Raw genomic sequence first — 17,325 nt, 5'->3', positions numbered from 1 at the left:
ACACACACTCTAAACGGGCTAAATAATCCCTCCACCTATTTGCACAGGAGAGAGGAGGCCACGGCCTCACCTTCAGGGTACTACTTAACTCCTCGAGTCACTCGTTGAGTAATCACAGCATTCTCCTGCCTGCCTGCCTACTGCCTAATTACAGTGTGTGCATGTGAGTGAGTGTGTGAGTGTGAAAGAGTCATTATTTAGCAATGCAGGCCTCACAGGTAGACAATTACACAGACTGATACTGACTATTATTGCTATTTTTTTGGATATCGTTGCAATGCTAACTAGCTGGGGTCGGTTTTGAGGCCTAACAGGAGTCGCTCTTGAATCCAATCAAACCAGCAGGTTGATGCAAAGAGAAACTAAAACTAACACAATTCTGACAAATCTGTCAACAAATGTAACTTAAAGTTGTATTAAAAGGTTTTAAGCACATTATGATCGTCTTTTGGTGGAATGAATCCCGATTTTGACATTTAAAAAATCAAGCAAAAGCTACTCCTTACTGCAAGTGTGAGCACCTCCTGGCAGGAAAAGATTAGTGTCCAAATTGTGCGGATTTTCTGCACAGACTCAGACCCCAGCATTACATCACTCAATCGCCCCTTGTCTGCGCACAGCAAATATTGACATGTCCATTTTGATGTAACCTGGACTGCTCCTTAAAAAAAAGAACAAGAAAGAAACAGCTGACGTGAGGAGAGGTGAGATAGAGCCTTCCCGTGTCTCCGACAGGCACCATGGGAAGGAGGTCTGTCCGTGTCCTGGAGGGAGGCCCGCAGCTCCCCTTTAATCCCTCCAGGATCCCTCTCTCAGAGCCCGGCTTTGCTTTGTGCGCAGCTCTTGGCCGAGTTAAAAAGGAAAGTGTAAGGGTGGGACAAATTTCACACTTTCTCCCATGTCTCAGGCCAAAAGAAGGAGCTTGTAAAGCGAGCATGTGAAGCTGGAAATATTCTTTGCTGCGCGGGTTGAGCGGTGCGGCTGCGCGTCTTGGCGATGGACGCTTGAAATCCGGCCTGAAGGTTTTGTCTCAAAGATGAACCACGCAGAAAGGATGATAAGGAAGTTATTTTTTATAGCTTATTGTAGGATGTTAATTTAATCACCAGTTTAATTAAAATTTCCTGTGATGCAGTCAGTCCACGGCTTACACTCCAAATACTTTAATCTCGGCTCCTTGTGGCCTTTCAGTTGCATTTCTAGGCCTTTTGTCCATTAATACAACAGCGTCGCTGCGCTAAAATGCTCCAAATCATGCGTTTATGTGCTTTAGCCAGAGGGTTGTTTTCTTGTCGTTGTTTTTACCTTTTTGTTTCTCCTCTGTGCGGCTGCTCCAACAAGGCTTGAATGTTTTCATTTTCCCTTTTCAGAAAACTTCAGTCGAATTATTCCTGTCAAAAAAAAAAAAAAAAAGTTGCAAAAACTAATTCAGAAGCTATTTCCAACATTTTAAACCCCCCCAAACAAATAAAACGTGGTGCAATTAAAATGTTTTGCATAGCAGGAAAAAACATTGCTCAAACCTGCGTGTAAATATTAGGACATGAACAATTAATAGTTAAATAATCATCTGTTCACAAGGACTTTGGCTGCAGTGGTCACAGGCGCTTTTTGTTTGCCGATTCAATTAATTATCGAAAAGACAAACAGTGTTAACAATGTCCGCATCCAAACACATGACAGCCTGCTGTACATTTACACACATAAACTGCTACCGAGTGTGTGCGTCAAATATAGTGACAAAAATAGAAATTAGGTATAAAAATGTAAACAACATGCAGCCTGTGTGATCAGTTCCGTTTAAATGATTGTCGGCTTTCGTATTGCGTTAAATAAATGAAAAGCGAAAATCTGAAAATGGAAGAATTAAAATACAAGACGTGTGTTTCCTGTTAACGTATTTTTTTAAGCAGTCTGACAATTTTGGGGAAATTTCGAGACAACTTGTGTGAGTTTACAGAAAATCATTATAAAACGTGGATAGAACAGAAATTATAGGTTCTACTGCGCATCACAAAAACCATAATTATTATTATTATCAGTATCATTACAATTATTATCATTAATAATAACATTATTGTTATGTTGGAGAGTTTATTAGAGCCTATTTTATTTGGACTCTTATTGTGTTGTTCACATACTGAGTTTAATAAATGACGATGAAACTACAGTTTAAGATGAAGATCAGAAAATGTTAAAGAAAATGGAGGATGAATGCAACGAGGAAGAGGAGGGTGAGAAATTGATGAAGAAATTAAGGGAGGAAGGTGAGGAGGAAGATGATGGTGACCCCAGGTGAGGATGGCGATGAAGATGAAGAATTAGTTTTTTTGGGGGGGAAAACAAATGGTGCAGATGAAGAAGCGCAGAAGACGATGAAGAGGAGCCTGGAGGTGCAGGAGGATGAGGAGGGTGACGGCCGGGAGGTGGGAGGTGTTGGTGGCGGTGGCGGCGGCTGCGGGGGGTTGCGGTGTCGTGACGTCAACGCGAGGCGTGCAGCGGAGCGCTCGCGAAGAAAACCAAACGGCAGCGCGGCGCAGGCACCCAAAGCGCTGATTACCGCGGACGCAGCATTTACGCACAGTCGACGCTAAAGTTGGATTTACTGAGCACCTGCATGGGGAAACTGTGAGGCTTTATTCTTTTTTTTTCTCTCCTGTCGTCTGCTGGGAAACAACTGGTGAGTAGAAAAAAAAGAAAGAAAGAAAAAAAAAAGCTGGTCAGCGATTTTTTTCAGCTGTTGGAATCGGTCAGATGATCGCCTGGCATCTCGCACTTCATGTTGGAAATACGAGTCGCGCATGATGCCGGGCGCGGCGTGAAAAAGAAAATTAAATGTTGACAAGTGTGGACTCCGTTAAGCGGTGCGTGCTGGCTGCTAGTTGGGGGTCAGAGAGGCTGCAGTGACCGTAGAGAGGCCGAGTGGATGCAGCTTTACGCACAGAGACGATCTGAGGCGCCTGTAAAAACATTAGTTAGCGGTTTTGTCACTGCTGTTCAGAGCGTCATTATCATCAGAGAGTCTATTGTATTATCTCTGGTGTACTCCAGAGAAAATGTGGGACCTTAAATGAACATAAAATGCAGGCGTGTGTGCGCACTGAAGCACGAAGGCACAGAGAGGAGCTGAGTGAAGATTTACTGAGGACATAAAAGCAGCAAAGGGATTCCTGTAGATAAGAGCTTTTCTGTGAGTGTGTGTAGTGTCGTGGCAAAGGTAAACTCAGTGTCTGTGATGTTGGGTCAAGGATGTTACTGTGGGCCCAAAGCATGAGAACCTGCCTGGAGGCGTTTTATTACAAAAAACTAAACGTTAAAATGTGTGAAAACGTTTGGAGAAAGGTCGTTTGATAGGCGTAATTGTTATTTTTATTATGCGGTTAAGTTTTTTTTTTTGCTTCATTGTCTTGGAATTTTTCCTTTGTAATATTTTTTAAACACGAGTGGATTCAGCCAAGGGCGCAGAAACGGTTCAACCTTAATATGAAGCTTTCTATGTTATAGGATTATTTGTTTATTATAATGTGACTTAAACAACCTGTTGGTGTTGAAATAACTTTAATTTACACAGCATATCATATTAAAATCTGATTATGACACTATCTAATTAAAGAAAAATGTATGTGTTTGGCTTTATTTAAGTCTTTGATGCAGAGAATTTCTCCTGATGTAATTTTCTTGTGTTTTTCAGGCAACTGGAATGGAACTGAATCTGTCAAAGAATGTGATTTCTTGTGGGGACCCAGGTATGACATGTTCTATGCTCGGTTTAACACTCAAACTGCCTATGAGAGAATTATATTTTTCTTGAAACATTCTGATCTACTCGCAACAAAACTATAATAGAAACCTGTGGAAACAGAAATGATGCTACAGTCTCAGTTTGGAGCAAAGTCAGACATCTGTTATTTGGCTTTTTGGTGTAATGTGCGTAATAAGTGTGTGGAATTAAAGCGCATGGCATTTAAAAAAAAAAAAAAAACATGCTGATAGGCAGAATCATCAGAAAAAAATGACTTGCAAATAGATATGAAATGAAAACAGACTGAAGCATTTTCATTTATAACCTGTAGCTGAGTTTCGCTTACACGCAGTAATCTCCTTTATTTTTTGTAGCTGCTTTCTGATGATGATGATTTCCTGGCGAGTTGTTTCGCATTTGAGTCAGAAAAAAAATGAAAAACACAAAAATGAAAAATCAAGCCAGATGGACAGTAAGCTACAAAAAGCTGTACTCAGAATGGAAAATGTTTCATGAGATCTTTGTCTTACAATAACAAAGTTTTAACTCGAATAAAAATGAGGTTTTCTGGATTTAATCACAGACCAAAGAAAGAGCCATGCGTAAAATGGAGACGGGCAAACTTTGGAAAATGCTCCAGGTTTTAGGCATTTAGATGGCAGACATACACGTGAGGCTGAGACTGATTGTGTGCAATCTATTTTAATCTAATTTTCTTTTAGGAAATAATCATTTATAATAACAAACCAGCTTCAGCTTGAAAGGGAAGATAAATACACTGAAGCAGCATGGCACGGTTTGGATTCCTGCCTAGTCTGCATTCTCTGTAGAATCCTTGAGGTCTTCTATTATTGTGCTGTTTTGGGGAGTCAAAAACACTTTTTTGTGCTTTACACGTTTAAATTTTCTCATCTTAAGAACCAATTTTAATTTAAGATAAACATTTTTTTTTAGATTAACAAAAATCGGCTGCTGCGTAAACGTGATAAAAACGTCTGTCGTTCAAATTAAGCATTTCCTCATTAGCGTTTCCCTGTGCTGACCATTAGAGGTCGTTTTATTTACACCTGCATTCCCTCTGTCAGGTTGTTTGTTGGTAGTCAGACTGCAGGTCAAACAGGCCTTGGACCGAGCAGGGAAACCATCACCAAGGCAATAATCAGCTCCGTGCTTCTCCAGTTACTCACCGTGTCCGGTTACATCTCCTCCGCCGCCCTGCCTTTGAATCTGCTCGCCAGCTTTAATTTTCTATACGCTTTGTTTTGTCGGCCCCGTGGTTGGCTTTACTGTGCTTGCTTGCCTAAAGAGGGGGGGAGAAAAAACACATCAAGACTGTATTTTTGTGTGTGTTTGGTGTGTGATTAATGGCGCTCGCCGCGTTTATTTTCACTTCTTGGAGGAAAAATATGAGTGTTTGCATTGCCACTGGCCTTTAACCTGTCCTGCCGGATGGAAAGGCTTTTTAACTCATCCATCACACGCAAGTGCCCTCCAGAGCAGAGGAGGAGCGGGACGCGGGCAGGGATGGAGGCTGAGGAGGCTGGCTATTTAGATTACCCCCATCTATCAGCCTGTAATATGTGGACAGAGGAAGGGAGAATTCACAAGAGCTCCACCATGGCGAATCTCCATGTGCTGCAAATCCCATAATATTCCTGTGGGGACCTTAAGGGTCATTGGGTTTAATGTGATTTTATTGTGAATTTTTTGTGCTGCTTGGGATAATCTTTAAACTGTAGCTGGCTTTTAGGAGTTTCCAACATGGCAAATTTTGCTAACAGCGTGTGATGCATGATTTCGACATATTTTGAGGGTTACATTACTTCTTTTTTTTTGCTCTATGGATCAATTGCAATCCTAAAAAAACAACCCATAAGCGCTTCATGGACACGCAATGTACCCAATAACCTCCACCAAACAACACGCACTGTTGCATAGTCAGCACCACCTGCTGATGACCAGGTCCTTGAGGTCACTTATCTGATCTTACACGATTCGCTGCGTTTGAAAGTGTGCCAGATATCTCCTCAAACGCATTTTACGCACTTCTTTGCAACTCTGAACGTGAATAAGCAGGTAGGGGATGGTGGTTTCCAGCCCAAAAGTACTTCGGCAGGCTGTGGCAGTGAACTATAGTTAAAGGACTGTGACTGCAGCAGGCCACGATGACGCACGTTGGAGTTAGATGGTCGAATAATGACTGAATTCTTCAATAGTAATGCAAAACCGATGGATTGGTTAATCTAATTGCATCCATAATTCCCGATTTACATGTTATAATTTGGAAGGCCTGTTTGGTGTAAAAAATAAAAAATAAAAAATGAAGCCCCCCTAGAGGAGCCCCCTTCTCTCTCTAACACGCACTGTGCAAATATAGATGGAGAAAGGGAGGTGATTGTGGAGAGCTTGCACAATTGTCTTTTCGAAGGGCCTTCGGGGGAGTTTTCCGGTCGGACGGGGATCTCATGTCAGAAATCGCTGTCATACAATGGCCGAAAAAGCTCGAGACTGGCGCCGGTGACAGTCCGAGTCTGAGGCGGTGAGGCCTGAGCTGGTGCGCTTTTACCTGACACATGTAGATCACAGGCCGAGCCACAACAAGACAGTGGGTCAGTTGGACTCACGTTGCAGAGGAGACTTAAAAACTAGGAGTCTGTAATTCTGAAATTAACCCAGAAAAGGACATTTGTAAGGTGACCTCATTTCTGTTTAGCAGACGCTTGATTTTCTGTGTGTGCGTAATTGCGCAAAGACACGATTAAATAAGTGCATTTTTCTAACTGGCAAAAAAAAAAAAAAACACTTGAAGATGATTTTATCAAGAGATGAGTACTTCTGCAGGGTCGAGGAGACTGGAATTATTTTATTTTTAACACAAAAACCTCCAAATTCAAAGAAAACCTTTAATGGAAGCGAGTTTCTGACTTTACTAGGAAACGTTTGCTTTTATTTTGAGATCACAAAACTGTACAGGTCTGCTTTGTAAATGATTCAAACCACAGTCATGTTAAACGGAGATTAGCGCACACGGAGTTCAATTATAGGCGCACAGGCCAGCGCAGGCCCATGTCCATAGTGCGTAAAAGGAAAACGAGTCGAAAGGGCTGCTCATATTTGTCTGAAATGAAACCGAGACTCTTGACTCACCAAAACGCATCACATCGACTTACACCTTAAAATGTTGCAATAAGGCCACACCTGGCGTTGACTTTTGGAGGCGTTTTCTAGGAGAAACCACCTTCGAAAAAAACGTCTAATTTCTACTGCAGCTGCTGCATCACTGCAAGTTTTGCTGAATGTTGTACTTCAATTCAACACGCACTGAGTTGAGCAGTTAAAATCTGGATGAGGGTCAGTAGTTCTGCACATGAATAATCTCCAGAGGATTCACTTAAAGTTCTCTGAAACTGCAAACCATGTGCATGCAGGATGACAGAACATAACCCCTCTAAAGGACGCACTGAAGGCCTAACATCTGATTTGAGCTTCGCATCTTTATCAAGATGATGCCACAGGAGTTCATTTGGTTTTGATTTGAATAAGTGGTTTGGAAAACAGCGTTCGGCCGTCTGGTGCGCCAACAAGACAAACCGAGGTCAGATGTAACCAGGTGGACTCACTGGAGGTATCAGTTGGGACGCGGCGGTCAAAACCATTAAGTCTGTTAGTTGGAGTTTAAAAACACTTTAAATGTGTGATTAGAACCTCTTGGTTGTTTGAGCAAAGTGAAACGCACATAGATCTGCTGCTGTCAACACATTATTATTCTCTTACTTATTTGGAAGCTACGACGTGGTGTTGGCCCTGCTGCGCAAAACACGGTCCAGATACAAAAAACACATCGTGCTGAATAACGACAAAGACATCTGATGTGCCATTTATTTGTCCTGGTGGTGTCTTTGTGAGCGTGAATGAATGAGCCGTCAGTTTACAGTGCTTGTCATTCATACGCACAATAAACTTGATATCGTCGTGACTTTTCATACCGAGGAAACAGTAACTGGGCAGGCCCCGTGTTAGAGGGCAAATGTTTATCCAGCTCAGTACATATCCGAGATATACATTGTGTGGCTGTGTGTGTGTGTGTGTGTGTGTGTGTGTGTGTGTGTGTGTGTGTGTGTGTGTCTAAGCGCACCCAGCTGCGTTCTGTTGGACAGATTTCAAACATGCCTGCACGCATAAAAGGCCCATTTTACTCCAAGAGCGCAAAGCGTTGCAGTGCGCGCTCCCGACAACTAAAAAAAAAAAAAGAGTAAACGCTGCAAAAAATGTCCATGATAATCAGCCTCGCTTCAATACTGAGCCTCAAAAGTCTATTAGCAAGTGAGGAAACTTCCACTATGGTGGATTACCGTTTTAGAAAGACTGCATTTTCTCAAATGTGATATTTTCACTCCTCCCACATTTGGAGATATTTCCTCGTGCATGCACATGAAGCAAACGTCTGATTAATTAGCAGCACTCTTTGTTTCCATGTGTTGCAGCCTGACGTCAGACTGTATCTGGTCTGGGTGGGTGTTTTCTTGCAGCGGGCAGTGGGTGGGACTCGCTCGTTTTGGGGAGGTTGAACGCAGCAGATGGGTGGGTCTCCTGTGTGGGTTGGAGAGCCGGAGCTTCCTCTCGGTCACAGCGGGCAGAAGCTTTTCTCCGCAGCGGATAGAAGGAGAGCGCACAGGGCCGTCACTGCTGCAGAGGAAAGGGAACGGGTTGATTTTTTTCCCCCGTAGTTTTGTTACCGCTTCCAACTTCGTGGAACAAACTGTGGTGGAAATTCTCCCTGCATGGTTCATCCTCTCATGTCGTGGTGTGTGTCTGACAGCGGGTGGATTTTTTGTAGCGCAGCTGTTGAGGAGAACTTTGTGCACCCCAGGATTCACCCCCGTTTCCTCTTTTTACGCATCCTTCTCTTCAAGGTGGGATGAATTTGGACAGAATCGCAGAGGCAGTGAGAGCACCGCCGCCCCGCGACGTGGCCCCCGCGTTTCATTTACAGAGAACTTCAAACAGCAGTCGAGAAACTTTAGAGAACTCAAGCAGCGAGTCGTCAGACACAGAGTTGGCAGGTACACAGTCAGAGTGCTTTTAGCAACTCAATTCCTTCTTCTCAGTGCAATAACAGTTTATTTTACGTCTCCATAAGCACGTTTACGGCCAAGCTGCCAGAGAAACATCCTCGGCGGTTTAAGGCTGCAGGAAAAGGAGACAGAATATTTAACTTGTGTGTCTGCTTGATTTATTTCCGTATGTTGTGCACATGGATAAAATGCACCACATCCTGAACATCTTATTTTCCTGCTCTAAAGTTTAATGCGCAGGAATAGTGAACAGGGGAAAAGTCCAGTTTTGGTGCAGTTACACCCCATTTTTTGTTTATTGCGCTGGCTGAACCAAACACTTGGCAGGATCCCGAGGTCTGTCAGGGAAAAATGTGCAGAACAGCCTGGCCTGCTGTCAGTGAATGCATTAAAACGACCTATAAATACTGGGCCCATCCACCAATCTAAACTAAAAGCCAGAAGGTCTGTATTAACAATTCCTGGAGACGCCTCTTGTTCTTTCAACTTTGCCACATTTTTTAGAAAAACAAAAGGCCTTTTCTTCTTTGCCTCTGTCCACACGAGGAAGATTTAACAAATATGGGTGTTTCTAATTGTATTGGTTGGATTTATTCATGGGTTTAAGTTAAACACTTTTTTTTTTGGCTTTTGAGGTTTTAAGTTTATTTTTGGCAAACATTCAAGATACTTTATTCCTTTTTTGTGACCTTTGCACGTGTGGCCCCTTCACTTTAATGAGGCAATCCTGTTAGGACACACATACACGATAGCAGTGGGGAGATAAGAGTGGGCAGACCTCGTCGTAATCAGTGACAACCGAGGCAGATCTAAGTGTGTTTGAAAGAATCGATGTAAAACCCTCAGACATGTTTGTAAATGTTTGGCTTTAATTCGTCACCTCTCTGAGGCTTATTTTTTGAAGAGCTTTGTAAATAATTTATTTATAGCTTGGGCTTTGCTTATTTCATGCCTTTTATGGTTGACATATAGCGTTAGTTTTTGCACGGTGCTGTACCTAATCCCACTGTGACATATTTTACGGTTATAGCGCAACTGTTTGGATGCAAAACGTCCCCTGTTTGCATGCTATTCAAAGGTGAAACAAACTGTTATCTCACCACGACTTATTGTCCACAGAAAAGGAGAGGAGCGCTGAACACAGGAGCGACGATGGGAACGCGGATGACCCCAAGAAGAAGAAACAGCGGCGGCAGCGGACTCACTTCACTAGCCAGCAGCTGCAGGAGCTGGAAGCCACTTTCCAGAGGAACCGTTACCCGGACATGAGCACCAGGGAGGAGATCGCCGTGTGGACCAACCTGACCGAGGCCAGAGTCCGGGTAAGAAGCCAGCGGGCAGGCCGACGGCCATGCGTAAAGTGTGCGTAATGCGTGCGTAAAGACGATTTGACAAGTAGATTATTTATTACAAATAGAACATTATGGAGTGGTTCTTGAAAATGGAGAAATTACTCAGCAATTAAATAAATAAATGACAATTTTTAAAACACGAGAAGAAATAATGTATTGTTCTCACAAATACCCCGATATAAACTATTGTTATTATATTAACCAAACAAAAAGCAATTCTAATTTAACAACAATAATAATAATAATAATAAAAACTCAAGAGTTACGGTTCTATATTAGTCACATTAGGTACGTGCCCTGAATTTACGTAAATTGTTTCCACAAAATTGTTCATATTTTAATAACAACTTCTTCAGCGAGTTTTATTAGTCACGGACTCACTCTCCCACCATCAGAACAAGCTGATATCAGTATCACTCTTACTGAGGTGAAAATCCAACCTTTTACCAGAGCTCCTGTGAAACACTTTGGTGACTTTAAGCGGCTCAGAAAGTAATAAACTAAATCTGTGATATAATTCAGAGACACGCTCAAGGAAATCCGCTGACAAAAAACTGGGAGATTTTCAAAAGTGTAGCGTTAACGGATATTAAATTGCAGTCATCCCTGACTGTCAGCGCTAAAACCTAAGTCTTCTGTGCGTCATGTGCAACGCTGCGCATTTCTGACAAACAGGTCTAACAGTGCAGGTCTCAGTAGAACGCATTAATGTGAACATATTTCATGCTGAAAATTTAGCAGAAATGGAAGCTGTCTTTACCTCCCTGGCTTTGTTGGAAATGAGACATCCTTTTTAAGGGTGTATCCGCGCTGCTAATGGAGCCAATGGATGATTTGTCTTTTGATGACATCATCACCAGTCTGGACCCTCGGTTCTTCCCAGGGAGGCTGTTCGTGTCGTCAAATCTATCTGGTTAATGAATAGGAACAACAATGCGATTATATTAAAGGAGGGTTCAGCATCAGGAAGGTGCATTTAACAATATGGGAGACGTGGACATCTTGTTTAATAGATTTTAATTCTAAAAGATTCTGTCTTAGGATTTTTCAATTGGAAAATAGTCGACACCATAAATTACCTTTTTCCTGTTGGTGAATTTCAGTGGAAGATGTTGGTACATACGTGTATTTGGGCCGTTTCCCCCTTTTTGCTGGGAAAAACTGTGGTTGCAAGAAACGTGTGTTAAACACAAAACAATTGCAGTTGGTTCTCATTTGCAGCAACTGGCGCCTGACAGCCCGTCCTTGCAAAATCCACCGTCTCAAATTGCATAAAAAATGCATACAGTTATTTAGAGTGCAGGGGGAGAGAAAAAAAAACTGTAAAAACTCTCAGAACACGTTTAGAGTGCAGGATTTTTTTTTGCAGCCAAGGAGGGGGAATGTTCAAACAGAGCAGCCTTTTTATTTTGGCTGAATCAAAAGAAAACATTGTAAAGAGCGTGGCGTGACACGGAGCAGTCTGAGCGCTTCAGCTCTGCGTCTGAGCGTTTTAATAAAATGTGACATTTCAAAGTGTCTGGAAGTGACCTTTTTAAGGGCCTTGGTGTTTAATTAAGCTTCTCAGATAATCAGTTTAATTGAATGATATTTGCGAGCTCAGCTGTTTTGGATTTCACCGTCGTTTAATTATCTTTAATGAGGTTTCCGTGTCTTAACATGGCATTCAAACTCAAAGTATACATTTTTTCTCCTTCTGTAGAGGAAACTGGAGTCTCACACGAGCTGTGAAATGCAGCCTGCGTGTTTCCTCCACGGCTCTCCGTCACATCGCTCATGTCTTTGTGGACAATTTGTCGGCAGCACCCTGTTCCCTGCGCCGCTATAAATAGCCTCCTCCGATGAGGCCACTTGTAAACTGTTTCTACTATGAATTAAAAATGACTCGCAGAGTGCAGACTAACGGAGGTTTTGTCAGGTTTCGATAAGACGTGAGGATTTCCAGAGGCGCGTTTCTGATTCATTTACACTCGTCCGCTGTTTCTGTTTGATTCAGGGTGTAAACTTGTTGGTTTTATTTCAGCCAGTCTGACCCACATACTGATATATAGTCTATATACACATACAGGCGGTCATTTCACCTGCAGGAAAAGCAGAAATAATTCTGTTTTCACTGGTGTAGACGAAGCAGTAACGTTAACATTGATACGCCGCAATTATTGTTGCTGCTCCTATTGTTTTATTTAATTTACGCAATTTATAATCAGCGCTTAAAGCAACAAAACTCACACTAGCATGTCATAAATGACTTTAAATAGCAGGAATTTAACACGATTTCCAATAATAAAAATATTTAAAGAATACTTTTCCTTATGGAGTATTTAATTAAAATATTTTAATGTAACGACAATTTGGAGCAAAACTTGAATTAAGTTAAAGTCCTGTAGAGCTCATATAATATTTATTAGATAAGTAGCCACAACTCAAAATAAAAGTTGCCTAAAAATTATAATAAATAGCGATTTATAATACTGAAACACAAACCAGGATTTTAGAAAACAACGGCTAGTTTCACTTCTCATGCTTTTATTTGAGTGTTTTTTTTTCTATAGGCGCCGATTTTGCGCAAATTACACGATAGTTTTTTTTTACTGGATGAATTTAAAATCCAGCAGCAGAAGCTCATCCTCTAATCTGAATCAGTGTTTCGACGCAGCAAAGCAAACATTCAGGACCAAGTCCAATTTGTTGTGTTCACTGGAGAAAAAGAAAAAGAGCAACAACAGCTGTCAGGAACAGCTCTCAGTACTGAAAAACTCAGGACACGTTTACGCAAATAAAGCGCTTTTTAAAAAGGCACTAACCGACTTTTGTGAATATAAAAAATAAAATACAGAGAAAATAATTAAAAACTCTGCAAATAGTGTCTGTTGTGTAATTGATCATAGTTACAAATGCAGTGTTTGCTTTTCTCCCTGTAATATAATGCTATCCGACAACATTACAGGGACGCTGTTGTATTAAAGGAGCTTTCAGTCAGTTCGGAAGAGCAGCTTCAAATTTAGACCTGAGCTGCTGAGTGTGACTCTAAAAAATATTGTTTGAGGTTAAATATTTCAAAGGAATGGTGCTACTCAGTTTAATTGGAATAATATTTTACAAAAATCTTTCATTTTATTGTGTGTTTTGTTTAGATTTTTTTTTAATAGCACATACTATTTAGTATTTTAAAAACTGCCTACTGACCCAAACACTGACACACCCTGGAGGCTTGGACAGAAGTATAATTTAGGATATTTAGGGGGGAGAGTGGTACAGCGTGACTCCTGATGGAAAGCTTTGATTCACTGATTTTACAACATAATGCACATTTGAGATACTTGTGATATTTAGGGGTTTGCCGCAAAATTGGATGTAGATTATTTTAGATTATTTTGGGAAGGCCTTGTTACCTCCTTAATACACCCTTAGAAGTACATTTAAAACAAATAATTAACCTTTTCTGACCAAGTTATGAAATACATTTTCTTTTTTTTCTTTTAATAATTTAGATAAAGCTTAAGCTGCAAACATTATTTTGATTGTCTTGAAGTACTACACAATGCTAATTATATATTTAGTATTGTGTATAATTTAAATTCAAATTTTTAAATTAGTTGATTTAAAATTAAAGTCAAGTTGAGGTAACCTTGTGAAATTGGCTTATTAATTGTTGCTTAATGTGGGCTTCAGGATTTCAGGTCCTCTACATTACACTGTAAGAACAACAACAACAACAAAAATATTAAAAATGTGGCAGCAAAAGTGGCAGGAAAAATACACTGAAAATAGTGTAATAGTGTGATGTTCAAAAACTGCAGTAACAAAAAAATAACAGCAAATATCTATAAAATGCAATTTTTTTTGAGCAGATTTGATTACAAGGTGTGATTTCATAGTCAGGTTTTGGCACACTTTACATTCTTGACATTTTGTTCAATTTCAATTGTTTAACAGTCAACATCTAAAGCAGTACCTTTTTTCTGTGGTTTTACAAGATATCAGCAATTGAACAAAAATGGGGCTCTGTAAAAGTAAAAGTAAATGTTTCAACAACAAAAAAACTCAGTTTTTACAGTGCATGTCTGCACAATTTCAAACAGTTGTGGCTGATAATGAAAAACTAAATAAATAAAGCAGACAGTAGAGGAAAAGCTAATGCAGATAATTCATTACAGTTTGTTGATTGAACATAATTCCATTAGAGGCTGTCTCAAGTCAAAAAGACTAATGCAGAATATTTTATTTGTTTGTCTTTGTTGATGTTGTTGAGCCCAAACGGGATTTATTTATTTATTTTTTAAGTGTACCTAATGTGACTCTGCTTCACTGTGCTGCCGTTTTTCTTTGGTGCAGGTTTGGTTTAAGAACCGCCGGGCCAAGTGGAGGAAGCGGGAGCGGAACCAGCAGATGGACCTGTGCAAGAACAGCTACCTGCCGCAGTTCAGCGGCCTCATGCAGCCCTACGACGACATGTACCCGGCCTACACCTACAACAACTGGACCAACAAGGGCCTCACCCCGGCGCCGCTGTCCACCAAGAACTTCACCTTCTTCAACTCCATGAGTCCGCTCACCTCACAGTCCATGTTCTCGGCGCCCAACTCCATCTCCTCCATGACCATGGCCTCCGGGATGAGCCACTCCGCCGTGCCGGGCATGCCCACCCCGGGGCTCAACAACATCAGCAACCTGAACGGGATCGGGACGTCTGGCATCAACTCGGCCATGTCGTCGTCCGCGTGTCCGTACGGGCCTCCCGGCTCTCCGTACAGCGTTTACCGGGACACTTGCAACTCGAGCCTGGCCACTCTGAGACTGAAATCCAAGCAGCATCCCACGTTCGGATACAGCGGGCTGCAGAGCCCCGGGTCCAGCCTGAACGCCTGTCAGTACAACAGCTGACCGGCCAACAGCGCGCCAGAAAATTTACAGAAATAGAAAATTATATATGTGATAAACGGACACGGTGTCAGAGCTTATGGGCTACCTGCGGATGGGAGAAAAAAATAAATAAATCAAAGACAACTAAACTGGATTAGTTGCAATCATTTTTCAACAAAAAAAAAAAAGAAAAAAAGAAAAAAAAAAAGAGAAAAAAAATGGATTATGCGGGTTACATGTGTTTACCAATGAACTTGCACAGCAATTTAAATGTCTAGGTTTTTTGGTCATCACATTTTAGAACTTGCAAACATTAGTTGTCTAATTTGATGTTGTATTTTTTTTTTTTTTTTTTTTTTTTAATGATGAAGACGTGTTACATTGCTGCATTGTATATATCTAAATGTAAATATATACAGGTCTAACATATGAAACAGACATTGGGATTTTTTTTTTGTGCTTGCTTGCTTTTGAAGACTGACTGAGGGGAGCTCTCCAGAAAATAAAAAAAAAACAAAACAAGGATTTGCAAGAAAAGAAAAAAATAAATAAAAAACGTCGAGCTTACAAAGAAACCAGACTCAAAAAAGAAGAAGAAATCTAGACGTTATTGTACATATTTTATACTGCTTCTGTGTGCTTTCTATTTACCGTATATACGCAGGGTGCCACCTCCAGGACGCCTCCCGTTTGAACTGTTTTCATTTTGTTTGCTGAGATAGAAACAGCCCGCATGTTTAACTTGAGTGCAACGTGTTTTGTACGATAATGTAAGACTTTGCAGAAGTAAGTTCATTAGCCTAAACTGTATACAAAAAGGTGATTCAAAGTCCTCATGTGTTTATGGTAACATGTTTGTTTGAATAAACTCCAGGAAAAGAGAGGTTTATTTCAAGTACATGTTTTAGAGGAGTCTTTGTTGAAATTCCAATTTCTTTACCCCCCAAAGAGGAGCAAAAATAAATAGCTTGGCTGAATGTCTGCAGCACTGATCCACTCAGTTTGAAAGGATTACCTCAGAAATATGAAGATTTCTTACGGATTATTGGGGCTAACCAGTAGTTATCTGGGCTTTAACGACGGAATTCAATTTTTTTTCTTTTGTTAATTTTGGAGCTTTTACGCGTATAATCGCCTTCTTGTTTCCCCTTATTGCGCATCAAATTACCTTTTTCTCTGTGGAGGGAAATGAATCCACACATCTTGCAAACGTCGAGGACTAAATAAATCTGCATTTCTAGGAATTAGAGGGATCATTGTCTCAAACCTGTCTTAATATTATTCCCTGTTGTTATTCGGTCAGAGTGGTAATCGATATAACGCAGTCCTGAGTGCGCAGAAAACTAAGTCTTACTTTCGAATACATATATTTTGAAATACATTTATGGTTATTTTTACGCGATTTCGCTCCCATCCGACACCTTCTCGCTCCTTTCTTCGATTTTGAAGTGCGTAAAAATGTATTTGGGTCACAGTTACTCCACTTAAATGTTGAGTTTTACTGTACAGAACTATGCTAAACTCAAAAGCTGATTTCAATTTGAAAGCTCCTTCGAGCTCATTTACCTGCCGAACTTATCCAGGTCCTAAAGGCAACTTAAAACAATGAGATGTGGAAACTTGAAACCTGGATCGGAAAAGGATTGGCTTTCAGGAGACACCTCGAACCCAGCAGTTAAACTTTTACAATAATTTTTAAATGAAGGTGCAGGCTTAAATGTCATTTTACGAATTTATAATCACGTAATTGATTCAGTTTAATTGCATAACCTGTCAAGCAAATCAGAATTATTCCTAAAAACGTATTATTTGTATGTCTTTACAAGTGCCTGGAGGGGATCTTTACGCAGCGTAATGGTGCGGTTTGGTGTGTGTCATAAGATTGCATCCAACCTGCATATTTTATATTAACCACAGGAAGATAAAAAGCAGCTTTTACGCGACTTGAAATGATTTATTCCTCCAGTTTATTTGAGTTGCAGAAAATGCGCACTCTTGGGGGGGAAAGTGAAAATTGGCGACAATGCAACACACGTAGGACCAAGCGCGCACAGAATGAAATTAGCCAACGCACTATCTTGTTTTGTGACACCTGCAGAAATCCCCATATCTATATTACTCACCATTAGACTGATATTAGCGCGTTGCAGCAGCGACTGTGTGTTCTAACTGATAGTGCTCTGTGCGCGGAGGATGTTAGGATTAGAGGCAACGCTTTAATAATCCATCACGGGTTTCTGATGACTAATAAAACAGCCTGATACCCAAAAGAATTATTGCGCGACTTTCAGGA

At 40.9% G+C, this 17,325-nt stretch overlaps 1 protein-coding gene across 2 annotated transcripts; it reads left to right on the top strand.

The window, feature by feature from the left end:
* The first annotated feature begins 3,700 nt into the window (after positions 1-3,700).
* pitx1 (paired-like homeodomain 1) lies at positions 3,701-15,313 on the top strand. 2 transcript variants are annotated; one of them, XM_008297169.1, is made up of 4 exons: positions 3,701-3,746; positions 8,656-8,805; positions 9,937-10,139; positions 14,505-15,313. In XM_008297169.1, the coding sequence occupies exons 1-4, from the start codon at positions 3,701-3,703 to the stop codon at positions 15,051-15,053; spliced, it is 948 nt and encodes a 315-aa protein (XP_008295391.1). In that variant the 3' UTR covers positions 15,054-15,313. The 2 variants fall into 2 exon arrangements, with proteins under 2 accessions (XP_008295391.1, XP_008295392.1); XM_008297170.1 differs by lacking the exon at positions 8,656-8,805.
* The last annotated feature ends 2,012 nt before the right edge of the window (positions 15,314-17,325 follow it).

This window comes from Stegastes partitus, unplaced genomic scaffold, assembly GCF_000690725.1.
Source record: "Stegastes partitus isolate 25-593 unplaced genomic scaffold, Stegastes_partitus-1.0.2 Scaffold1195, whole genome shotgun sequence".
Taxonomy (NCBI): domain Eukaryota; kingdom Metazoa; phylum Chordata; class Actinopteri; family Pomacentridae; genus Stegastes; species Stegastes partitus.
Note: the sequence above shows the minus strand (reverse complement) of the source record. Positions and strands in the feature narration are given on the sequence as shown.